The 25,422-nt window shown below is 30.8% G+C and overlaps 13 protein-coding genes and 2 pseudogenes across 15 annotated transcripts, besides 3 other annotated features; 7 read left to right on the forward strand and 8 right to left on the reverse strand.

Annotated features, from left to right (window-relative positions):
* Nucleotides 1-1,099: 1,099 nt before the first annotated feature.
* On the forward strand, nt 1,100-2,979 carry TVAGG3_0780740 (bifunctional inhibitor/lipid-transfer protein/seed storage 2s albumin superfamily protein family; the record flags this gene model as incomplete). Its single annotated transcript, XM_051246307.1, has 1 exon — nt 2,430-2,903. One exon carries the CDS (start codon nt 2,430-2,432, stop codon nt 2,901-2,903), a length of 474 nt encoding a protein of 157 aa, XP_051081782.1.
* Nucleotides 2,980-4,058: 1,079 nt separating this feature from the next.
* Nucleotides 4,059-5,642: a mobile genetic element.
* A 460-nt stretch (nt 5,643-6,102) lies between these two features.
* Nucleotides 6,103-6,893: a mobile genetic element.
* Nucleotides 6,894-7,065: 172 nt separating this feature from the next.
* TVAGG3_0780770 (uncharacterized protein) lies at nt 7,066-7,588 on the forward strand (the record flags this gene model as incomplete). Its single annotated transcript, XM_001308457.2, has 1 exon — nt 7,066-7,503. One exon carries the CDS (start codon nt 7,066-7,068, stop codon nt 7,501-7,503), a length of 438 nt encoding a protein of 145 aa, XP_001308458.1.
* Nucleotides 7,589-10,392: 2,804 nt separating this feature from the next.
* TVAGG3_0780780 (uncharacterized protein) lies at nt 10,393-12,141 on the forward strand (the record flags this gene model as incomplete). Its single annotated transcript, XM_001300387.1, has 1 exon — nt 10,393-12,141. The coding sequence occupies one exon, from the start codon at nt 10,393-10,395 to the stop codon at nt 12,139-12,141; it is 1,749 nt and encodes a 582-aa protein (XP_001300388.1).
* Nucleotides 12,142-12,243: 102 nt separating this feature from the next.
* TVAGG3_0780790 (uncharacterized protein) lies at nt 12,244-12,660 on the forward strand (the record flags this gene model as incomplete). Its single annotated transcript, XM_001300386.1, has 1 exon — nt 12,244-12,660. The coding sequence occupies one exon, from the start codon at nt 12,244-12,246 to the stop codon at nt 12,658-12,660; it is 417 nt and encodes a 138-aa protein (XP_001300387.1).
* A 1,957-nt stretch (nt 12,661-14,617) lies between these two features.
* TVAGG3_0780800 (guanylate cyclase protein) lies at nt 14,618-15,070 on the reverse strand (the record flags this gene model as incomplete). The annotated part of the gene is made up of 1 exon (XM_001300385.1): nt 14,618-15,070. The coding sequence occupies one exon, from the start codon at nt 15,068-15,070 to the stop codon at nt 14,618-14,620; it is 453 nt and encodes a 150-aa protein (XP_001300386.1).
* A 953-nt stretch (nt 15,071-16,023) lies between these two features.
* Nucleotides 16,024-25,422: part of a mobile genetic element that runs on past the window's edge.
* TVAGG3_0780820 (repellent protein 1 family) lies at nt 17,165-17,623 on the reverse strand (the record flags this gene model as incomplete). Its single annotated transcript, XM_051246308.1, has 1 exon — nt 17,165-17,623. The coding sequence occupies one exon, from the start codon at nt 17,621-17,623 to the stop codon at nt 17,165-17,167; it is 459 nt and encodes a 152-aa protein (XP_051081783.1).
* TVAGG3_0780830 (uncharacterized protein) lies at nt 17,654-18,250 on the reverse strand (the record flags this gene model as incomplete). The annotated part of the gene is made up of 1 exon (XM_051246309.1): nt 17,654-18,250. One exon carries the CDS (start codon nt 18,248-18,250, stop codon nt 17,654-17,656), a length of 597 nt encoding a protein of 198 aa, XP_051081784.1.
* On the reverse strand, nt 18,506-19,228 carry TVAGG3_0780840 (uncharacterized protein; the record flags this gene model as incomplete). Its single annotated transcript, XM_051246310.1, has 1 exon — nt 18,506-19,228. A coding segment is annotated over one exon (723 nt), but the record flags the coding sequence as incomplete, so codon positions are not given.
* Nucleotides 19,256-19,690, reverse strand: TVAGG3_0780850 (uncharacterized protein; the record flags this gene model as incomplete). Its single annotated transcript, XM_051246311.1, has 1 exon — nt 19,256-19,690. The coding sequence occupies one exon, from the start codon at nt 19,688-19,690 to the stop codon at nt 19,256-19,258; it is 435 nt and encodes a 144-aa protein (XP_051081786.1).
* On the forward strand, nt 19,736-19,984 carry TVAGG3_0780860 (uncharacterized protein; the record flags this gene model as incomplete). Its single annotated transcript, XM_001583329.2, has 1 exon — nt 19,736-19,984. The coding sequence occupies one exon, from the start codon at nt 19,736-19,738 to the stop codon at nt 19,982-19,984; it is 249 nt and encodes an 82-aa protein (XP_001583379.2).
* Nucleotides 20,009-20,816, forward strand: TVAGG3_0780870 (annotated as a pseudogene). Its single transcript has one exon. A coding segment is annotated over exon 1 (808 nt).
* On the reverse strand, nt 21,861-22,816 carry TVAGG3_0780880 (organellar and viral DNA polymerase type B; the record flags this gene model as incomplete). Its single annotated transcript, XM_051246312.1, has 1 exon — nt 21,861-22,816. A coding segment is annotated over one exon (956 nt), but the record flags the coding sequence as incomplete, so codon positions are not given.
* Nucleotides 23,199-24,161, reverse strand: TVAGG3_0780890 (annotated as a pseudogene). The gene has a single exon. A coding segment is annotated over exon 1 (963 nt).
* Nucleotides 24,168-24,764, reverse strand: TVAGG3_0780900 (organellar and viral DNA polymerase type B; the record flags this gene model as incomplete). Its single annotated transcript, XM_001283199.1, has 1 exon — nt 24,168-24,764. A coding segment is annotated over one exon (597 nt), but the record flags the coding sequence as incomplete, so codon positions are not given.
* On the forward strand, nt 24,854-25,327 carry TVAGG3_0780910 (uncharacterized protein; the record flags this gene model as incomplete). The annotated part of the gene is made up of 1 exon (XM_051246313.1): nt 24,854-25,327. One exon carries the CDS (start codon nt 24,854-24,856, stop codon nt 25,325-25,327), a length of 474 nt encoding a protein of 157 aa, XP_051081788.1.

Below are 25,422 nucleotides of genomic sequence, written 5' to 3' on the forward strand. Positions count from 1 at the left end.
ACCGGCTGTAATTCGAATAAAGTCCATATGTAATTATGATTACTTTTGTAATTAGGAATAATTGAATTTCTCGGAATTGAAAATTGAATGGAAATTCCAACCTTAATTCGTAATTCCAACCTTAATTCCTTAGTAATCAATTCAATTTCAATTCGAATAAAGAAGGTCTTATTCCAACTGAAAATAATAATAGGAATTTGGAATAAACTCAATTATAAGAATTAGGAATATTCATTTCCAAAATGGAATTAGGAAATGGATTAAGGAATTGACTAAATAAAATAGCAGATTAATTAGGTTCCTTATTTAAAATGATCATATTAATCATGAAGGATGATTTTTTAGTCTAATCCTGATAATAATCTTGAATCATTTTTATCTATTCCGATCAAACTTGTAATATTAACATAAAGTTTTGCTTTTTCAGTGATGTTTGATATTCCATCACTTTGTATATATTTTTCTCCCTTGGAGCAAATATCAATCAAAGGGATCACTTTGGAGGAACTGCTCTTCATACTGCAGCACAAAATAATAAAGAATTATTAATTTAGTTTCTTCTGCACCATGGTGCAAATATCAATGAAAAAGATGAAGAAGGAAGAACTGCTCTTCATTAGGCAGCATTGAATTATAATAAAGAAAGAGTTGAATTTTTTTTCATAGTGTAAATTTCAATGAGAAAGATATTGCTGGAATAACAGCTCTTCATATTGCAGATGATAAGATCATTGAATTTTATTGATATAAGAATTAAAGCTGACTTCCATTCAAATTTCCGATCACTGGGGTGAAGCATCATTGAAAATTAACCTCATACACCAGAATTGAAGGCAATGTCATTCTGTTGAAGGCACAACCTTTTTTCTCCTAAATTTTTTCCCCTACCTTTATTCCTATAATCAATCCAATATTCGTAATTCGATATTCCTATTCCTAATTCTTATAATTGAGTTTATTCCAAATTCCTATTATTATTTTCAGTTGGAATAAGACCTTCTTTATTCAAATTGAAATTGAATTGATTACTAAGGAATTAAGGTTGGAATTACGAATTAAGGTTGGAATTTCCATTCAATTTTCAATTCCGAGAAATTCAATTATTCCTAATTACAAAAGTAATCATAATTACATATGGACTTTATTCGAATTACAGCCGGTTAATCCAAATAAACTTTTTTATTCGAATAAGGTCCAATCTTTATATGCATTCAATTTGCACTTATAATACAAGTACTGATGATGTTGCTGGAATTCTATATATAGGCATATATACTCAGCCAGAAATATCATATTTATCATGCTATGATTGTACAGCTTTATGCCAAACTATGTATTTTCTTGATGTTGGTCCTTCAGTTCGTAACATGAATGTTTCTTCAAGTAGCGCTACTTATTCAAGAACTACTTCATATTGGAGTTTTGGAGTTTTATATACAACTTGCACTTCATCTGTAGTTTTGAAATACATTAACTTTGAAAATTGCTACAGTCCAGATGGAATTGTTTATAACAAAGATACATCAGGCTCTTACTTGATGCAGTATGCAACGTTTAGAAACAATGAAGTTGATGATTACTCACTTATTTATGGTGAAGATTGTGATGGAGTGATGATTATTGCAAATAGTTACTTTGTTGGAAACACAATAAATTCTAAAGGATATTTTAATGGTGACAAAACAATTATCTATCTTCAAACAAATGTTTATATGGATTCAACCTATGTTAAAGGTTCTGTCACAACTCTTGGAATGATTTATAGTGCTAGCATTGATTTTCCAAATTATCAATTCTTCGCAAGTGATTCCTGTCAAGCAATTAATGCATTGCCAGAAAAGTCTCCAACTTTTCAACCAACACCTTACAATACCCCAGCAATAACTCCACAAGTAACACCAATTCAAACTCCAATAGATACTCCATTTTCAACTGGAATAGAAACTCCATTTCAAACACTCCAACGAACACCATTTAATACTCCATACAATACAGAAATGAATACACCTCATGATACAGCAATTGAAACACCTTTTAATACTATTCATGCTAGTCCGTTCACAACATTTGAAGAAACACCATATGTAACACCATCTGAAACAAGTAAAGAAACACCATCTGAAACAAATAAAGAAACACCATATGTAACACCATCTGAAACAAATAAAGAAACACCATATGTAACACCATCTGAAACAAATAAAGAAACACCATATGTAACACCATCTGAAACAAATTTAGAAACACCCTTTAATTCACCATTTGCAACTATTATTAATACCCCATATCAAACAAATGGAGAAACACCATTTAATACTCTTGAAAGGACACCCTTTAATTCGCCTATCCTAACAGCTAGAGAGACCGAATTTAATTCTCCGTTTCAATCTATAGTTCAGACTCCATTTATATCCCCAATCAAAACATATATGCAAACTCCAGTTGGAACACCCATTGAAACATTCGAAAGAACTCCAATCGATACTTTTTCTGAGACAATACGTGAAACACCACTTAGAACAGTATATGAAACATTAATGGAAAATCCAATTGCTTCTAATACAAAGTCAAACAACTCAAATGGAGCTGACTCAAGTTCTTCATCAAAAACAAAGAGTAGTAAACTCATTATTAGTATTGCATCAATTTGTGCTCTAATATTTATAATTACAGCAATTGTTTTAATTTTCTACTTTAAAAAGAAAAGAGAAGTGACATCATCATCTAATAGCTATTCAACTTATGTAATAACAGAAACAATTAATAATCAGGGTATAAATTCAAATCCTTCAATTTCATACGATAATCCATTATTCTTAACAGATGTTAATGATAATAGCGATCCATTTAGAAATGATTTTGCTGAAGATACTGATGTAAGTATTTACACAACAAATTATTAATATTATCATCTTTTTGTTATTTTATTCAAAATTGTCAAGACATATTTAGAAAGTGAAATATAATAAAAGCCTAATATATCTACTATTTTTAATTTCGAAAACCAAAATTAATAGTGTTTTAAATGAGATTTAAATATCATTCATCTTTTTAAAGAAGTTGGATCAATTAATTCAAATAATATTAAAATACATCACTTCGGTTTTTTGAAAATGCGTATAAATCATGACGATGGTTAGACCTAAATTTCAAAATTTAATTTAACAGGTGGATATTGTTTTCATGCAGTTTTGAACATACTGATGTCAGTTTAAATATTTGGTAGATACAAATGAAAAGAATTTAATGCCAGAATTCATTGATTCGTAAAATGACAAATTAATGGAAATTATAGATTAGTATGGATATTACTGATCATTAAAACAACAAAATTTGATGATTTAATGCTTAATGAAAAAATTTAGGAAATTCTCACAAATTGAATTTTAACACATATTGAAATAGTTATATAATAATGAATAGATAATTGGCCAATCATTTAAAATTGGGAAATGTAGAAGTTTTCGTTCTGAATCAAAGTTTTTAAAAGATAATCGATTAATTGTTTGAGAAATGACATAGTACATTTAAATTAAAAACAATTTCGGTATTAATATTTGTTATGGCCTTGTGACACCAAGACGTTAAAATTTTGAATTGATTTTAATTAATTAAAAAGTCTCATCACACTTTTCAATGCTCGATTTTTAAAAACTGTTTAAAAATGGAGCTTATATTGAAATAGTGTAGAGACTAAAAATTACCACAGACTATTTCAGAGGATTGAGTTGCCACTCAATCCTCTGAAAAGTCTGAGGTAATTTGCAAAATTTAGTTTAATTACTTATAATAATATGTCAGGACATAATTGATAGAAATTTGTGAGAAACTTGTGGTTCAATAAAATTTGAATATATTAAATTGTACAATTAAGTATAAAGAATTTAAAATCGGTGAATAACAAAAATTTGAAACGCATTGAAAAAAATTTGCAGAAAAGGGAAAAAGTACGTCAGCCTTGAAAAATATTACTGCAAATTATATTGTAAAGAAAATCAATAAATATTAAAGTTGACACGGTTAATAAAATAAATAGAATTCAAATTATTGTCAAAAGTAAAGGTACATTCACTATTTTTAACAAAATTTTAAATTTTCATGGGGTTGTAAATCTTATAATAACTAGATGAATAAGGAATGAATCCCAGTATAATGTGCATCATTATATTAAACACTATATGTAAGGCTAATGATTCTATTAACACTTATGAAGATCTATAGTATTTGAGCAGATAAATTTGATAATTTCCAAAACTCTTATATTTCAAAATTAAAGTGTGCGAATGCATTTAAATGAGAGCAAAAAGAGATTGATGCTGTTAAAACTAGGTGTTAATTTGCAATTATTTCGCATCACAAGAACTACCCAGTAAATTCGGCTATCTTTCTTTGCAATTATTCTCCATTATACATATAATATAATGGTTAGGGTTTGAAGAAAAGTTACTAGAGAATTATTGACTTTTGAAATAATGCAGAATTTTACTTGAAGAAATCATTAATTTATGAGTTCCAAATTGCTAAGCATGACGAAGGATCATTAAATTTGCTACAATTACATACACTTATTGCAGAATTAAGATTTTTGAAATTAAAAGTTTGAAATATTGCCTTTTTGAATAAAAATTTAAATTTTATTATATAATCATGATAATATCTTATAGAAATTAAAAGAAAATATTTTAAACCATTCAAATATTTTGAATGTCTTATCAATTTAAAATATTAAAAGATAGCTTGATTTTATCATCATTAGTTGTTATCAAAGTTTTCTTCTTTTGATGAACAACAGTAAATGATTTGTTAATTACTTGTCTTCCTTTTTCGCAGCAAAATCGAAAGTTATGATGATAATCTTGCTGTCAATTTTGAAACTCTCTGATTTACAAGTAAGCATTCCTTTGGAAAAGCAGTCCTATTCTGTTTTCAAGATATTTTAAAGCCTCCATTTCATACAATGCGCAGATCTGTTCGAAATTGCAAGAACTCTCAAGAAAAATGCAGCAGCAAAGAAGATTCCATAGTTTCTAGCATCAAAAATTTACAACCTTAATACAACAGTTAAAGAGAAGCTCGAAAAGAAAATATTTAACCATAAAGCTGGAAACCATTCGATATCTACTATTGGATCTAATAAAAAGTTAATTATAACATATTTAACATGCTATTTGTTGACTTTGTTCCATTATATTACCATATATATCTTTTTGAAATCTAAAATATTTTTATGATTTTAACCATGTGTTGTTGAAACCATATATCAATCTTAGCTAAAGTATAGTTTATGAGTCTGTCACCATCTAACGTATGAATTTTCAAAAATGTCAAATATGTTCATTTTTTCTGTAGATTCAGCCATAATTTCACGTTGTTATACTATTCAACTATTATTTAATATTTTTATCGATTTAAATATATGATGAGATGCTTAGTTCTCCTGGAAATCGATTTTTAATCGCAATTTTAACTTTCCAAAAAAAATTCAAAAATAAAAATCCCTCTCAATTTTCTAAGTTTTATAACTCGCCAAATCTCTAGCCAAATTTTTTTGGCCCGTATAAATATTGTTAGGCACTATATAGGGATGCTATTTATCCTATTTTCATCCCATTTTACTGTTATCGCCTAGTGAATGTACCTTTTCAAAAGTGAAACTAACCATATTTAAAAATAGCAGTGGAATTTATTACGTAATCAGGAAAATAAGAGAAATATTAAAAAACAGCAAAGAAAAATAAATTTTATCTAAAATCAAGCTGCCATTGTAAGAAATACTTCAATGATACGAAAATAAATTCAATATTTTCTATTTGAGAGCACTAAGCAAATAATAAACAATAAACCGATCAACTATTTTATTCAAATATTAATCTATATAAATTGATTACAACTAAAAATGTCAAATAAACATTGAAAATTTCACAGCATTCAATTTAATTAACCGTGCAATATTGTATTTAATTTGCGGTTCAGCATTCACCGATTAAGTTTTTCTACTTTTATAAATTTTTTATTACCATTATTTGATTCATTCAATTAATAAACAATTAGTTTGCACTCACTACTTATTCCTAATACAAATATCATATTTTTAATTTGTGCTCTTGCCTTTTATTTTTTTCTCGCTGTGAAACGTATTCGGTCTTTTTTTTAAAAATTAATTTTTTGTTAGAGATAAGAGCTAAAACTCGGTAAACAACTTCTTTATGTCTAGAAAATTCTATCTTGCCTTTTATTTTTTTCTCGCTGTGAAACGTATTCGGTCATTTTTTTAAAAATTAATTTTTTGTTAGAGATAAGAGCTAAAACTTTGCAGACAACTCCCCCATGTCTAGCAAATTTAACATTCGTCTCCCATTTTTATATATTTGGTTTAGAATGTTCGAAAATGCGTAATATGGTCATTAATATTAATTGAAAAGAACCTTGAATTAATTCAATCTGATCTCACAAAATATTTTAAATTACAAACTTTGTAGTTTGAATAGATAATTAGTATTAAACTCAAATAACTAGTTTATTTTTGAATAAAAATTATTTGAATTTATTCAATTTTGTGAATTTTCCTTCAAAAATCAAGTTTAAATATCTTATTTGCTATATAATTATAAATACAATGAAACATATTCGAAATTGAAAAGAATGACTTTTTCTGTTCTTTCAATCATTCAATTTGAATTTTGCAATATTGGATTTCTCATTAAATAGCTATTAAAAACAACAAGCAATTTAACTTACATTCAAATTTATTTGTGTTATATTCAATCTTCTCAAAACTTATAATTTTCGGCTATAGCATGATTATATGCTATATAATATAATAAACCTATAATAGTATCATTCTTTCAATTATTTGAAGAGAAAACCGAAAAAATCTATTTTCGGTCTATAACAATTCAAAGAGTTTTTATATGTAATCTTTCTATATTATGCTACTACAATCAAAATTTAAATTTAATCGAAGCCATAAATTTCATTTTCAAACGATATTCAATTTGTTTTCTATCTTTATCACAAAATCCATGCTCATTCAAAATTCTGTTTTTTCAAAATTCATTTTGCTCAATGGAACCTCACTATCTTAAAGCTCTTTATCCTGAACAAAAGAAAATTAAACACCATAGAACCTTTAAATGCCAGACAACCCGTGATAATGAAAAGATCAAGAAGAGGATAAAAATTAACAAAAACCGTATTAATTTTATTAATGAATATTTAAATAAGTTCTTTTCAACCAATGTAACGACCACTATTCTTATTTCTTTTGCAAAGCTTCTTAGTTCACAATTGAATTTGACTCTTGACAGATTAGCAAAGAGGAACCGAACCTCTCTCCTCTGTTGGTACTCTGAAAATTGGAACTCTATATACTACATTCTTAATACCGTAGATTTCCCTTCGTTCATCAGGAAAATACCCAAAGAAGAAGAAATTCAAGTTTCTAATATGCAGCCGTCCTGCATAGATCCATCAGATTTGAGTTATCTTCTTAATTATCATTAATAAGATGTTTGATTCAATTCCAAAATTTAACTATTGAAATTTTTGATGTTATGTACTATTGTATTAAATACTATCGTTTATCTATACGTATTCAATTATTAATTCCGATATTTGATTCTGTACAAAAATTTGAATTAATGCGAATCAAACCTCAACAACTAATTTTTTCTTATTGATGCTTTAAACTAGTTAGGCATGCAATATTTGAAGTAGTTACCGTCATTGGCCTAATAAAATTTCATCAAAAAATGACATCTCCATCATTAATGCGTTTCTCCTGAAAATTAAAAGATACTAAAGATACAGGCAAATTACACTTGTGATAATTCTTTTACGGGGATAATGTAAGAAATTAATTCTCAAAAAATGCTACTAAAAGAGCACGAAATATTACAAAATAGCTTAGTCATTCAGAGAGCAGATGTTTTGTTATTGATTAAGCTTAATTATCCCTTAAGTATCTTTGAATTTTGGCACAACTCTTAGATTACTTTAAACTTCCACTATCAAGCAAACAAAATTCGAGATAATGCTTTTGGTAAAGGAAACACCCATGAAAATCAATATTTCAAAATACAGGTATTTCTGAACTATAGATGTTCGAACATAATCAAGGTATATTATTCAATAAGCTTTTAAAAACAAGGACATTATTTGCCAACTTAATGATTTTACGATCAATATTTTAATTCATTAATTAAAAATATGGATTTACTTGGCATGCACACGTGGCACACAGTTATCAGTGCTAAAGCATGCTCATCCACATATTAAAATTAGCTGAATGGCAGCTTGGCTGCTTGTCTGATACATGATTATAAAAAAAAGTGGCATTATTTAATGAATGGATACCTAAGACGTATTGAACATTATTTTTTAAGGCCATCATTCTTCCTCGTGTGTCCCATTGTAGCTTGTGTTGAATTTGCACGCTGCGGTTTCGGCTTTTTACCATTTTTCTATTTCATTTTTGTTTTAGCAGATCTTATCGTTCCTTATCTTATCTTAAATGTATATAAAATACCAAAGTCATTCAAATTTACCGATTACAAATTCTGGGTTCCATGGTTAATTGAAGTTTATGTTATATTTTGGATTCTTGATCCAAATTTCATTGCAGAACATATAGTCATTTATTTACTACTCAAAAGTTTTGTTGACTGTAGGACAATGGTGTTCTTTTCAAGTGTTTGCGCTGCATATTTTCCAAACAAGGTTATTTCCGCAGCACTTTGGTCAGTATACGGCGGAACCATACGAGATCTTATTGTATTCGCAATATCTATTATTTTAGGTGGTGATTATCCGTTTCCTCTTCAAACGTTTGCTGCAACAATGGTAGCACATATTACTCATGTTATTTTATGTCACTTCTTCCCATTTGAAAATTATATGGTTAATTTCACTACTTTAGCGTATTTTATTACATATTTATTATTGATTGTTTGATTTTGTCACTTTAAACAGTTAACTATAGTCTAAAAATCTTTATTCCTTCTTATATTTTTTAAACTCATTAATTCTGTAATGATTTTTAAGATTTGTGGGATATCAATATAGAAAGAAGGGATGAACACATCCCAACACGCAATATTTTAATAGTTATACATATGCACAGCTATATAAAAAGCTTTGAATCATAACATCTGAATCAAATCTGAAATTGTAATAGCAAAAGTTCAATTTTACAATGAATTTCCATTGTTTTATTGATGTAATGTTGCATGCTAAGATCAGTCATAATGTAAACCTCTCAATTTTATTGTCGTGGGAAGTATCTCAATTCCTTCAAAAAAATTGAAAAACTATTTAATTTTAAAAATATAATACTTTTAATTAGTTAATTAATTGGAGATATTTTTAAAAAATCACTTTTGATAATACTTTTGAGAACTTTAATTAAAAAAATATATTCAAAAATATCCAGGATATCAAGAGGGAATTGTTCCTTATGAGGTATATAGTTATGATGTATACCTCATAAGGAACAATTCCCTCCTTAAAACGAGAAAACTTGTTCGAAATTGTTTATCATTTCGAACAAGTTTTCTCGTTTTTAATAAGAAACTAAAGGCTATGAGGCACTGATTATATATTAGTGCCTCACAGCCTTTAGTTTCTAATAGATAGCTGGGAAACTTTCTCCAAATGATAAGTTATTTAGAGAAAGTTTCCCAGCTATCAAGAGGGAATTGTTCCTTATGAGGTATATAGTTATGATGTATACCTCATAAGGAACAATTCCCTCCTTAAAATCGTAGACATTTTTATACTTATTAATCAACCATTCAAAATCATATTCCTCTGAAAAGTTATTTTATTAAAAATTTAGAATTTTAATAAATATAGAGTCTGAATTTCATACAATACCTATATATTTTCAATAATGGAATTTGAAAACCATTCTCAAAAGTTCTCAGAAAACCTTTTTTTCATTAATTTTAAGAAATCTGAGTATTAAATTAAGTGATAAATTCGTTTGACACTACTTTAATTTTTAAATTCAAAAAATTATATGTGCTTCTTAAAATGACTCAAAAAAATTTATTATAAAATAATATATAATATTAAAAATCCCACAACATTTTTTTACTTTACATAATCGTACTTCCTCGACGATTAATTTCCACTTAATTTCTATCGTTGACCGAACTTAGCATGCAACAGTAAGGCAAATGAAATATAAGAAATGATATGGAAAATGTTAGAAAAAGTGACAATTTTCAAGTGATGTTTTCATTTCTTTGTTATAGTTATGTTAAAATAAGCTATAACTCAAACTCGTCAACCGCAGTTGACGTTTTACAAAATACTACCTATTCAATACAACTTTCTCAGAATCAATTATTCTTCATCGATAATCCTTTTGGCTGGAATGCGTCAATAGTAATGTCCGGCATTAAAACAAATTACACGCTCAAACCATCTCGTTATCCAGGATTATTCACTGCAAAGCAAAATATAAGTATCTTAATTAAGCCTCATTTTAATCAGCAACTTGAATTAAAATCAAGAATATTACCTAACTATTGCAAAGGATTCGGTCTTGCATCCACATACTTAGATTTAAACACACTTCGCTCACAATTAAAGGGAAATCAGTGCGTTTGGCTTCCTTATATTGAAAATGTTCAGCACTCCAATGAGAAATATCTATATACATACTCAATTAGAAGCATCAGCACGTTTTTACCTCAAAATCAATCAGTTTTAATGAAACAGTTTCAGCTTTTAGAAGAAAATATGACAAGCTGGGCGATGATTCCTAAAGATTCAGAGTATTTCCATAAGAAATACTTGAATTTTTCACAAAGTACAGTTATTGATGATCTAAATCTCAAAGAAATCAAACAATTATACATTGTTGCTCCTAAACATAACACGTACGTTTACTTTTCAGAGCCACTGAACGCTCAATACACTCACAAAGGAAAAATTAGATCTAATTCAGTTGCAGGCCAGCTTTTCGCACTTGCTCCAGGTTCTGCTCTTTGTGTAAATACTATTTCCAAAGAGAATATCTCAATTCGAGTCCTTGTTGACGCAATTAATGTATCAAATGTTTATGTTCATACAGGAAACTTCCAATTGACAACTGAATTTATCCGAAATAACAAGGACAACTTCATTTTGTGGTCACCAAGTTCAACGATCTCAGAAATTTATTCATTTTCTAATACAACAGGAAAATTCCCTCCTTTGGCATATTTTGATGGCAAACCATACTTATATTCAACATTTGGAGACAAAGCACTTGTTACTAAGTCAAACAATACATTTGTTTTTGTTAATTTGCCACAAAACGTGACAAACTTCTTATTCTTCTCAATTTCGGATGACACGAAACATATTTCATACAAAATAACAAGAGGATTTACAGGCGGTGTTGTTGAACCTATTTTAAGTGAAATGCAAGGTAAATCAAAAGTAATTTACAGAAAAGTTGAATCATTTTACTTCGAACGGAGTATTTTAGTTCTTCTCTTGAGCACTGACTACAACATGATCTATATATCATCAAACAAGAACAATAGTTTAACATTTATTCCATGGAATTCTAAAAATACAAAAGAAATTGTTCATAACAAAGAATATTTCATTGGAAATCAAATTGGTGTCATTAAAACACCATCACAAACTGTTGGTCGTGTTTCTTTAATGAGTGTAAGTCTCAAGAAATCATTGAATTGTTCATCTCTTTATTACACTTTCTCGCCAACAGTTACTGTTCCAATAGGAGTTCTTCCAAACACTTGTTTGTTACTTCACAGGAACGGAGATCATGTTACAAGTGCTGTTCTTCCTGAATACTTGACTGTTTATGATTTCAACGGTGATGTTACTAAAGAAAGCCAAAACAATCTTTCTTCTGTTGTTGTTTTTAAAGGTCATAATGAAAATTCTAGAATTGAAGGAGAAATCATTGATAAAGTTCAAAATCCATGTGTTTACTACAATTCATCAATTGATTCTCTCCGTCAATCAATTGAACTCTTTGGAAAACTTGCAAAAGGTAGAGAAAATCAACCAGGAAAAGAAAAACTTAAAGATAAAATTAAAAATAACAAACAAGAAGAAAAAATCGAAGAAGAAAATGAAGAAGGAAAAATGGTCAAACCAAATCAAGAAAAAACATAAGAAGAAAAAGAAAAACCAAATGAAAAGATTGAATCACCAAAAGAATTAAAGAATAATAAAGATAAAGAAACACCAAAACCAAGTAAACAAGGATTTAAGTTTATGCCATTAAATAAATCAAAGGGTTTCTTCTCTAAACCATTCATGAGATTGACGATTTACTTGATTTACTTGAATATCGGAATCATTCTTGGTCTTTCATTGATTGGACTTGTTATTTACTGCATCTGTTCGTTTATTTGCTGCAGGAACAGAAATGTTCGAAATGATGAAGATCGTCTTATGCAACACGATGTCATGATGTATCGAACAGGTCCTGTTATGCCAATTTCTCCATTTTTCTGGCCACAAGGTCCAGTTCAGTTCCCGTTCTTCAACCAAATGCCAGGTGTTCCTGCTTTCCAAGGATTTAACTATCCACAACCTTCGCCGCAGAATCAGCACAATCAAAATCAGCAGGAACAAAATCCATTTGGACAAAACATTCATTTTGCTGAAGTTCCAAGTGAACAACCATAAATTTATAATGTTTATTTATTTTTTATTTTTACTTTTTATGCCTTGAATGAAAATGTAAAATAAGAAGAATTCGTGCGATTTAATTAATTTTTTGAAATATAGCGATTTCAAAATCTGAGAAATAAATTCATAGATGGTATGGTTTATCACACATATTCTTTATACACAAGAGTGTAGAATGAACCAATTTTGCAATGAAAACACTCGATTTGATGCTACATATATAATAGACTCATGATACTAATTTTAACTTATCTAACTTTCAATATATAACTTTATATCCAACCATTTAATTTTTTTGGGTCCCTTTTTTCTATCAAATCATAATCCCAAAACAATTTGAAGGGTGTGATATAGCGAATATACCTCAAATTTTTCTTAGACAAAGCTCAGAAAAATTTGAGGTATATTGCTTATATATGCATCGTATCTAACATTCTTAGGTGCATATACATAAGACTCAAATTGATTTGCTAACAAAATATAATTATCTTGGCTATTTTTTATCAATGATCCAACTTTTTGGTTGATTTATTATTATTTTTTCTGATGTTTTCGGACTTTAATTATTTTTTAGACTAACTAAATAATTAAAAGAAAAATCCAATAAAATAGGTCTATCAATAAGAAGAGTTTTCTCACATTTATTTCTAACAAAAATGAGTCGGAACTGAATTGGGAATTCGGCTTCACATTTTCCTAATGAAAAAAGGGAAAGCTTAAGATCAAATGCGTCTGTTGATATTTCATTTGAAGTAATTGAGCCATCAGCAGTACAAGCTGCAGTTAAAACATCTCCAAAGCAGTGAATTATTGTCATAATTCCACCTTGCACAGCACTAAAAATGAAACTCGCTTGGTTTTGAAAGAAAATACACTCTGAAACAGTAATAATTCCTTCCTGACAATAGAGTAGGCCATAAAATTGACTGTCATTTTTACATGTATTGTTTTTGATTAAAGAATTTTTCACAAATGAATCAGGTGTTGCAAAATGATTCATGCACATATAATCTGATTCTTGATTATCATTAGAAATGAAGCAGCATAAGTTAATTAAAACAGGACTATATAGAAAACTATATGCAGGATCTCGACGGCTTTTCGTATTTGTAATATTAGAAGAAATAAGAGTTTGAACTCCATGATGATGATATATACAGGAACTACCAGTGCTATCGTTTCCACATTGATAAAATGAACCAAAATTTACCAAATTTTTGTTTGTTTCTGTCTTAACGTTTACATATGAATACTTTCCCCTATTTGGAGTGTAGCATTTAATTGCGCAAAATCGATCTTGAACTATGGAACTACTACCTTCAAAGTAGACACAGCCACCATCTCCTTCAGTTCGAATAATATTCGTGTATGTACATACCGAATGAATCAATTTTAATGAATCAACATTACAATTAATCACATGATTATTAAAATCTTTGAAATTTGATAAAAGTAAGAAATACAAATTCATTGATATAATTGGGCTTGTGTTATTTGTGATTATTGTATAATTTTCTGATGGACTTTCATAGTATTCTTGCCATATTTCATTTGGAAGTGTATCTTTAGTGATTTCAAATCTAGCTATAAAAATATGAAAAAAGAATTTTGACAATATTAAATTAATTAGTTTCGAATTTGGAGTAAGTTGAATGCAGTAAATAAATATGAAAATTAAAGGTTCTATCATGAGTATATTAAGATATTTCATTTTGATGCGCAGCTTAATTACTTGAAACTTATCTCGCAAAAAAAAACGAATGTCACATTTTTTAATTAAAATTTAGGATCCTATTATTTGATTCAAAATATACATTGAAAATTATATCTTATACGTAAGTTGAAGTATTCCATAAAGTCAATAGGCATGAAAAAATGCGCCAAAATGTATACCTTATAAGCCAACAGTCTCCGATATATACAATTAGAATTAAAACAATAGCTTAGTTTTAACTTAACTTAGATTACTCATGATTTCCCCTGGAGTAAGTGATGATGAATAAACTGAGAACTTGACAATGTCGATGAAGAAAATTGTAGCTTGAGGGATTGTGAATGAAATGTCTTTCTCACCTCGGTTTAAGCGAACAACAATGTCTTTTGGAAGAATATGGTAAAGAAGTTTTTCACTTCGTTGTTTCGCGTTTTCTGCAGCTGTTCGTTTCTTGATTTCTCCTGTTTCGTTTGTAAGAATAAAGACAATAGAATTAAGTTCATTGGAATTATCATTGTCTTTCATACCAATCATTGTAACTGAGAATGGAACGGATTTACCAAGATCATTGATCAACTCAATATGGTCTTGCCAAACTAATGAACCTTGACCTGATGTCATCAATTTAAGTTGGGACTTGATTTGTTTTTGATCATTGATACAAACAAAGTTTGTGATCTGTTGACCAAGCATTTGATCTGGTTTCAATCCTAAATTGTCCGTAACACTTGGATTAATGATCTTATTGCAGATGTATATCTTCGCTTACGATGTTTAATCGATTTTTTAATCGCAATTAGATTTAAATCATCAGTCTGACTTTTTTCTATTAAAATATCATGCTTTAATTCTGTCGAGTATGTACAAGGAAAATGATAATTGTCTGGATATTTTGAACTTACTTCATCTACTATATTGACACCCAGACCAGTATCAAGATTTGAACTGTCAATATAACAGCCTATTCTTTGAATTGAATTAGCATTACTGAAATACCGTCTTTCGATATCATTATTATAAAAACTACAATTAATGATATAAAGATAATAATTATTGAATATTAAATCATATAATTTATTATTGATGAAATTACTGAAAAGAATTTTAAATTCAAGCGGGTCTGATAATTCCGAATGAAAAGCTCCATTAGTTGATGTATTGTTTGAAAATGTTGAAAGTGTTACATTTGAGTTAGAACTAGACTCAACTTTGTAGATACTATCTTGAGACATTTCTGAATTTGAAATATTAATTGATTTCATATTGATTTCACCATTGTGCAAATAAATATTGCTGATTCCTATACTACTCGAAGTAATTGTTGAATCAATGAGATAATTCCTAATTGTAGGTTCATCGTCAAATAAAATATAACAATAAGCTCCTGAACTAGAAGAGGTAGAGCCAAAACTGCAGATTCGGTCTTGAATACACTCACCATTAAAAAAATTTATGTATAAAGAGCCACCAGATTCCCTTTTGTGTCCACATTTGTCAAATGTGCTTGTATCAATAAGGAATTTGATATTGTCCGATGAAGCTGTGATACGAACAGCACTAGTCTCATTAAGAAAAACAAAGAGACAATGAGATACATAATAATTTTCATCTGTTTCAATAGAGATAGTTTCGCTTTTATTACTATAAGTTAGTATCCCTAACTTGGGTACGGCGGCACTGCGTTCCACCTTACTCAAGTTAACGGTTTGACACTTTACAAAACCGTTAACGTATATTTTACAATACAACCATAACACCAACTTAACCTTAAATATTTACAAAACCTTCTGACGCATAAATGACTTCACTAATGACTTCACTAACGACTTCACTAACGAATTCACTACCGTCCTCACTAAATAAAAAATAACCTTATTTTTATTTTTTTAAATTTTTTATTTCATTACAAAGACATGTCCGACTACATTTACTATGACTCTTTCCCAGAACGTTTCCGTGAACTATTCAAAACTCAAGTAAAACTGAGAAACATGCATTTTAACAAAGACAGACCCATTGACGATGAAAGAAACCCTGAATATATTACAATCCCTTATGACGCAAAGTTCATTGCATACATTCCTTATGGTCGCAGAGGAACGAAAACTATTTCAACAAAGAACAAAAATTATTTCTGGAGCGATGAAGAAAATTGCCTTATCTACATAAATGCATACTTAAATAAAGCTACATATTGTACAAAAGAAGGTTGGACTGGATTTGAGCTCTACATATACGACGACGATGGAAACAGACGTTGTGTATACCCATACGATAATATGTACCATTGTTTTCATCAAGCATTAAACGAATACATAGTCAGTAAGGGTCTCATTCCTGTTGAGTAGATATGCTTTATTTTTGTTCTGTCATTTATATAAAAATAAATGATATCACCACCCTCACACGTATGAAAACATAGCACAAAAATAATGTTTATGTTAGAATGTTAGATCTAACACGTTTTCTAACCTCTTTTTTCACCCTGTTGAATTCATTGCTTTATAACTCTCTTCCTTTCTCCAACTCTTCTAACTTCTTCTTAAGTTCAGCAATGTTGTCCTCATGAAGTTTAATTTTCCTTAATATACCTTCTCTATCTAATGGTTGCTTTATCTTTCTAAACTGAACTCTACCATCCTTCATAGTATGAATGTAAAAACCTTCTGGAATAGTTCCTGATTTAATGTATTCTACCAAGAACTTTTGTTTCATTGCTTCAGTGACTTTATTTGTCATTTCAATCAAATAAAAATTTTAATATTAAATAAAAAGAACGTTATTTTTTCAGTAAGGAAACGCAGAAGTTTTACGATTTATTTGTGGTGTAGGTTCTGGTTTAAATGTTGGAGTCGGTTTAGGAGTTGACTTTTGAACAGGAGTTTGTACTTCCATAGGTTCAGGAGTCATTGAAGGTTTTGCTTGTGAAGGAGTTGGTTTTGGCGAAGGTGTTGGAGTTTGTTTAACTTCAGCTACTTCAGTATTATTTACAACATTTGCTTTATTTCTTTTCAACATCATAACTGCTCCTGCTGTAGCTAGCAAACCTAGTGGGAGATCATATCTTATATAAGGGCTTGACCAAATGCTATTTTTGACAGGAGCTGGTGGAACACCTAACCTTGGTGAGACTGCTCTTTGCCATTGTGCAGCTCGTAAGAAATATTCAATAGGTGCTCCATAATCGTTTGGTAAAGTTTGTTTCATAGATGGTGAAGGTTCACGAGAGCTTGATGAAGAACTCATTTATAAGCTTTAAAAATAAACGTTCATCCTTTATTCCTCACCGTCGTCCGTAGCTAAGTTATAGTCATGTAATCTTATTATGGGGATGCCATTAGCACGCACCTGAATGGCAAAGCAACAATCCCTCATAAATCCAATAAGTGGCTTTGGTACATTTTCAGTTGCTAGTTCAATAGGTCCTTTAACAGACAATTTGTATGTTATTGGAGCAGTAGATGTTTGACCTTGCTGGAAGCAAAAGTCCACTCCTGTTGGAAAACCACATAAGAAATGTGTGTTGTCATAGCTATCCCATTTATGTTCCACACTACCATCATCCACCAATGACCTCATAACATCTTCATTAAATCCAATCATATCATTGTTTGTATTGCAAGCGTTCGCAACCATTTCATAAAATACAGGTCCATATGATTTTTCAGGTTCTGCAGGCATATTTCCATAAGCTCCCATGGAAAGCTGAAGATATTTAAACTTAGGGTTCTCAAAATTAACATAATAGTTGTCTTTCTTTCTAAATAGTGCCCAAATACTTTTAACATTAATAGGCGTATAAGCTGCTGTAAATGTTGCACTTGAACTATCTGTATTCTTTGAGAATGAACCGTCCATAGGAATCCAATCCATAACTTTAACAGGAAAACATAAAGCCTCGTTTGTATAATGTTCTACAAGTTCTGTATAAATGTTAGGGTCTAAAGAGAATGACTTTGGATGAATGAAACATTCATTAAAATCCATCTTTGTTCGAAATAGTTGCTGGGTTACAGTTGTAATAGTAACTGTTCCACTAGCTTCTACTGCCTTCGTTATCATAGTGAATGGTTCATTCCATGGAACAAATTTATTTGTCGGTGGATTTGAATCTGAAGCAAATGCAACTTTAAGAGTTGGATTGAAAGCAATGATATCATTTACAGATATAGATGTGCATTGTAAGGCGTCGCTACTGAACTTTACTTTAAGCTGAATGTTTCCTGCAAAAGCTGGAATAAATCGAATAGCTTCTAATGGAAGGAATCTTCTAACAGGAATTCTTAAACGAAGCTTAAAATCAAATGATTTTCCTGCTGTAATTGGACCACTAACAATTTGTCCTGTTCTGCATGTTCCCGAATGACTCCATACATCTTCATGTCGAGTCTTTGAGAAAACATCTACTTTCTTTATTTGTTCGGTAGTTTGTGAGTTTGAAGTTATATATGCTTCTTCTCTTGCGTTGTCTTGAGAATATACGATACGACCATTTGCAAGGATTTGATATCCAGCAACTGCATAGAAAGCGTCATCGAAACCAATCCAAAATCCTGGTGGGTTTGTTTTATTGGAACCTGAACCAATTTCTTTATCTACAATAAATTGACCTTCCATTTTATACGTAATGAATGTATTGTAAAGGTCCAACATATTTTCACCAGGAGGTGAGAGATTGAATGTTACCCATGTGTTATCTTTAGCAGTTCCAGGTTGTGATGGAATCTTTGCGTCAGAATATTTTCTATTAGTGTCACCAATTTGAACTGCATTGTCTATGATATCGAAATATGAGCGAATCTGATGAATATGCTCTGCTGGAGTAAATTCGTTTAGCTGTTCGTTCTGCATGTATTTACTTCAGATAAAAATATCTATTTACTTCATTATTCTCACTCTTCTTCTTGGCATTCGTGGTGGAAGTTGTTTCTTGACATTTTCAATGAACTGTACATTCTCTTTTGTCTCAACTTCTTTCACTGGTGGGTCAGGGTTCTTTGACTCAGTTTGCTTTTCAATGAAATTCACGAACTTTGCAATAAGCTCTTGGTTCGTTATTGAAAGAACATCTGGCTTCTTTTCTTCTGGTTCTATTGACTTTTCAGTTTGAATAGAAGGTTTTATATGGGCTTCGTGGACTTCACCCTTGCCATACACCTTAATGTTGTCGCTTTCTGCATTCGCTAATGGAACCTTTCTTTTTCTTACGTATATTTTACCATCTTTACTCTGACTTACGTAATAGAAAGGATGTTGTACTCCTCTTGCGTCATTTAATATAATAGACTCTCGCTCTGATTTTGACAAGCTCATTTTACATCGGTTAAAGTTTTAATTTTATTTTTTATCTGCAGTCAAATGACTCAGACAAACCCTACGGACAAGACCCAAGGGGTCATAGATGTTGAAGCATTGAAGAAAGAAATTCGTGAGCAAATTTTATCCGAACTGAAGGAACAAAAGCCAGAGAGACCAAAGAGAAAACTTAGTGAAAAACAACTTGCTGTATTAGCTGCTGGAAGACAAAAGAACCCACGTTTGCTGGCGAAGAAAGCTAGAGAAGAAGCTGAAGCAAAAGCTAAAGAAGCTGAAGCAAAGAAAGAGTAAATGGTTTATTTTTATCCGAATTAAATGTATAGACAAATACCTTTATCTGTTGCGTTCAGTAGTGAAAACCCTGACGTCAAAATAAAGGGGAACAGAGTAACGTTTAAGTTTCCAACAGACTGGATTGTGAACATAAATGAAGAGAAGTACATTGGCATAACATCTATGTATATAACACGTGCTTTCAGAAAGGTTGACTTTATACTTCAAGTCGAGATAGAAAATGACGAACAGTCTTTAAGCGCCCAAAACATTCACATATACAAATACTTTAAAGACGATACAACATTGTTGCAATGTATGATTTCATTTAATGAGATGTTCGAGAAAAAGTTCAACATTGAAGTACAAACTTTACAGCCTTTACGTGAGTTTCTTGCACAACTGAAAGAAGAAGGTAGTCAGCCACAACTTATAGACTTTCATTATGAATTTAATGAAAATGAAGATGGAAACTCATGACTGTCAGTTTGTTATATATTCACCATTCAATGAAGTAGCTAAAGAGAAAGAAAATCCATTACGTATAAGGTTTCAAATCTCTGAACCAATGAAGATTTCAAGAATGTTTTCAATTATGATGCAATGCTTCCGAGGAAAAATGAATTTTCAAAGATTGTAACACCTGGCATTTGGGATAGAAAGCAAGCTATATTATATTCAAACTTAAGTAAGGGAGTTGAAAATGAGTTCATTGGTCATACAAGAACTTCACCACTTCCTAACCCTAAATACTATAAATTAACTGGCTTCAATCGTGAGTTTTGGATAGACATGTTCTCCACTCATGACCATAACTGCCCAGTGTTCTTACCTCCAGACCATAAGGACTGTCTCTACATTGAAGCACAACTCTTAAACTCTACCATCGCAGTATTGTAAATGACCACATGGGCTTCGCCCTTGCCGCTAGCGGCTTATTTTTATCATGAATGACCTCATTGCTGACAAAAATAAATGACCTCAGAACTTCAACTTACGAATAAAGCTTGTTTTAGTCGTTATTGAGAAGTTAAACTTTTCAGCAAAGCAAGGACTAGAAGACTTACATAAGTCAAATCCAATCTCTTGACCGTCATAAAGTGCTTTGTAAAGTTTCATTAAACTGAACTCAGAGTCTTTGTCATATGTTCCTTGCGGAACCATTAAACCTTTATCTTCATCATAGAAACACTGAACAGAGTCAGGAAACATTTCATTAGCGGTTAAAACAATAACATCTTGCTTCACGCCTTTCATTCTGCAGTGAAATGCAACTTCATTTAAATCATTCGTGAGTAAGTCTATGTAAGTCTTCTTTCCACAAAATATTGACTTGTATGCTAAACTTTGTTTTCCAGGTGTTATTTCTGCGAAGTCAGATGAAATGACCAAGGTTTTTACCAATGAAACTCTTCCATAACGCTTCTCAAACTCTTCAGCTAAACGAGGGATATCTTCATTGTAGAGATGCATACTGTCGGTATCGCTATAAAAGATGTCCATTCCTAAGTCTTCAGCAGTACAGAATACTTCACACATTATTCTCTTCGACATAGATAGAATATTAACACCAAGTGGACAGAAGTTAAAGTGTCTGCAAATGCTTTTCGTTAGCTTGAAAATAGTTTTATCTGAACCATCCAAACCTTCGAACTTCACTATATGGTTGTAGTTTCTGATGGCATATCTTATAGCATCTTTGTCATTTACTATGGTTATTTTTGACTCAATAGGAGATAGAATAGTTTTGCCATAAATACTGTTCAGAATGAGCTTTATATTTTCTTGCAAAGGATTTCCTTCTTTCTTATACTTTAACCTTAACTCAAACAACTTCTTTACTTCATCTCTTATTCTAATATCTCTGTTTCCATCGTAATAGTATCCTTGCAACACTTCACATTTGACACCTTGATATTTTATGAGGTCTTGTAATGTTATATGGTCAACATACATTAAACAGCAAGTGTTTGAACTTCTGGGAACGTTAAGTTCTGGATTTAGTTCAGGGTCACAAACTATTAAAGGAAAGTGTCTATGTATTCCAATCTCTGTTATCTTAATGAGAACAAAGAAGCCAGACATAAACTTTTCACCAATGGGTTCCTTTTGGTCGTCATTGAATAAATGTCTCATGAGATACTCTGTGCTTAACATCTCATCCTTCAATACTTTTGGAATTCCTTCTAAAGTATAAAGTCTTGCTATAGCGGATGGATATAATGAAACAGCGTCGAAGTCAGCAATGAGTTTCTTTTCGCTCTTTTGTTTCATGTTATCTGACAACATACATCTTCCACCTTGAATACAGCGTGAAATAAATTCTCTTGGTTTATTTGAGAGGTCATAAAGATTTCCATTCGGGAAGTATACTCTGTTCTCAAATAATTTGTTAGCAATTGAACAAATACTAACGTAGTCATAAACGTTTAAACCAAATTCTTTTAATATGTCATTGCGGAACTTAACAAAACCTTCTCTTAAAATTCTTACATCTTGTTTGCAGTAAAACGTGCTATATTTTTCTAAGTCGAAGTGGTTTTCATCTATTCTGCAACCTTTGATGGAATCTATGTTTTTCATAAATGTATCTGCATCCTGGATAAACTTACATGCTTCAGAAATGACACCAGTTCTGTTGTCATTTGCTAACAAAACACTGCTGTAGTAGTTGTATGGAAATACTTCTTTCGGTCCTGTTTGTAAGTTAAACATAGCAGGAAATAGTTTAAGCTTCTTATTTATAACACTGTAAGAGTCTTTTATAATAATTGCCCTTCCTTTATATAAGCCAGTTATTTGCATTGTTCGTGAACCTTTAATGATGGGAGTTCCTTTCACTTCTGTCATGTGTCTTAAGATGAAGTTTATATCATAGCTGAGGTTATGGAAATATATTAAACTCTTGTCAGGAAGTCGCTCCAAAAATTCTGTTGCACAGTTTTGACCCCATATGCTTTCACTCACTGAACCATCTTCACTGTCGTAACATATGTTAAAAGCTTTATGAAAGCCATCGGTACTGCACTCAAAGTCAGCAAAGAAAACGTGCTCAGGAATGAACTTACATTTTTTATTTACTTCTTTTGACTCTGCTTTCTTCTTCAGTTGTACACAATACTTTGGAGCATATGTCAAATCTTTAAATGGTGCAAGGTTCTGTTTATATAAGTCAGTCGTATATGTGAAAAGTTCTCCATAAGAAATAGGTTCGAAATATTTGCACTCCCACAATGTTTTCATAACATCCCATAGCGGTGTAGTTCTATCCATGCGAACTACATATTTATCTTCTCTCTTTGTATAAATCTTCATCTGTTTCTCAATGTTCATTCCACCACACTCCTTCAAGATTTCTATATAGTTGCGAATGAAATATGTTGTCATTGGAAGTCTTTCATTTAGCATGTAGTGGTCTTCAACAAGAAGTAAGTCAATAGTTCGAACAGTTTTACATTCTTTTGGTATGTATCTCTTTATTTCATTATGTCTTGAGTCATTGAAGTAACCAATGGTAACATTAAATGCTATACCTGTTGCGTCAGAAATTTCTTGTACTTTACTTTGAGGAAAGTCTCTAACACGAATGACTTCTCTCATGTGGTCAATAGTTTCTTCATTTACTCCAGCCTGAATGCAAGCATAAACGAAACAATTGTCCTCTGTCATAAGTGTTGCAGTTCTTTTGTTCAGTTCATTGAAGATTTGGTAGCGTTCAAGATTTATAGGTAATGTGCAAAGATACTTCCAGAACTGACCGCTTCTCTTCTTATAAAACTTCTTTTCACCAAGGATTTCATTCCAGAAGTCATCTATATCTTGTTTATCTCCTGTTTGTTTAAGTCTGTTCAATAATCTTTTCTGTCTTTCTGTCAGTGTGCTTTCATCTCTATATGGTCGCTCTTGGCTTTCCTTTCTTAACATCTGACATCGTTAAGCCTTCATATTCAGTTAAATCATACATCTTTATTTCAGTAAGATTCTTTATGTTTGTCAAGAAGAAGTCATAGTGCATTTCAACAATACCTGCGGCATTTGCTTCTATCTCTGATATAAAGTTCTCCTTCAAGAGCTGATGTAGTAATGTTCCAATATTATTGAGGTTTAACGTAGAACATTCATACTTTCCACCAAGTTTATAACATACCATCCATCTTTGTTGGGAGTTTATTTTAATCTTCTCTAAGAGTCTCATGAAAACCTTACCGAAATGTTTGTGTAAGTAGTCTCTGTTTGGTTCATCTAAAGCTTCGATGTTAAAGTCAATGAGTCTATTGCCTGACTTCACATTTCTCTTCCTATTCTCTTCATCTTTCTTTAACCATCTCTCACCTTCTTTTGGTTTGTCGTCAATGGAACGAATGACATTATTAGCTTTGCGAACTTGTTCTATAGCACTTTTAAACATCTCTCTTCTCTGTTGTTTCAGTGTGTCGTCTCTCTTTCGTGTTTCACCAACGTTTGAGTTCGTAAGTTCAAACATCTCTTGACGAACATCATGCGAAAGAGCTTTACGAGTATGACCAACGTTTGCATTTGTTATGTCAAACATTTCTCTTCTTACTTCATGAGGTACTGAACGTCTATGATATAAGTCAATAGCAACGTCATTTAAAGGAAATGCTCTTGCATTTATGAACTCATGAATTCTATCATAAGTTATTTCACCATTGTAGTCATTGAGGATGTCAGCGAGTGATTTTTTGTTTGTCGCGTAATGTTTTGCAACATCTATGTTAGCTTCTGTAAGAAGTTGTTTTATTTCCGAGTGTTCTAACTTAGACAACTTCCGATACATCTTTAGTAGGAAATAAAAAAATTTCTTAGAAAAAAATTAGCTTAGATTTTTTAAGGCTAGTTTTAAAATATTTCGAACTTTTTATTATAATGAAACACATGCAAGATTGCAAGTTCTTTTCATACAATGCTCTCGCTACTGCCATCAAGAATGAGTTCAATGGTGCTTCAAACGTCAATGTTATCTTTAACAAGAAGTTTGTGAAAGAATCTAAGTTCGGTCAGTATGTCAGACCATTAGCTATTGTCATTGACCGCAAACGTTATACTTCACAAGAGTTAGCAGTAGTTTTGAAACAAAAGAGTTTCTTCGTGAATGTCAAAGATACTCATTATACTGTCATAAAGAACTCTAACATTGACTTCTTCAGTATTGCTATGAATCTTTCCGAACAGAAAGAATATAAGAAGGGTGAAACAAATGTGAAATATTATCCTTCATCTCTGAAGACAATAACGAACAAAGATGTTATACAGAAATTCTTACCAAAGGTTGAAGAAGCTTCTATTGAAATTGACGAAGGAAGTGAAATGGTTGAAGAAATTGACCCTGACGTCATTTAAGCAAAAATATATTTTTGGTTAGTCTTCATATCGACATTTTACAACACTTAAATGGTAAAAACAAAATAAACTTGACGAAGTGAAGATTTGCACTT

This window comes from Trichomonas vaginalis, chromosome VI (genome assembly GCF_026262505.1).
Source record: "Trichomonas vaginalis G3 chromosome VI, whole genome shotgun sequence".
NCBI classification, from domain to species: domain Eukaryota; phylum Parabasalia; order Trichomonadida; family Trichomonadidae; genus Trichomonas; species Trichomonas vaginalis.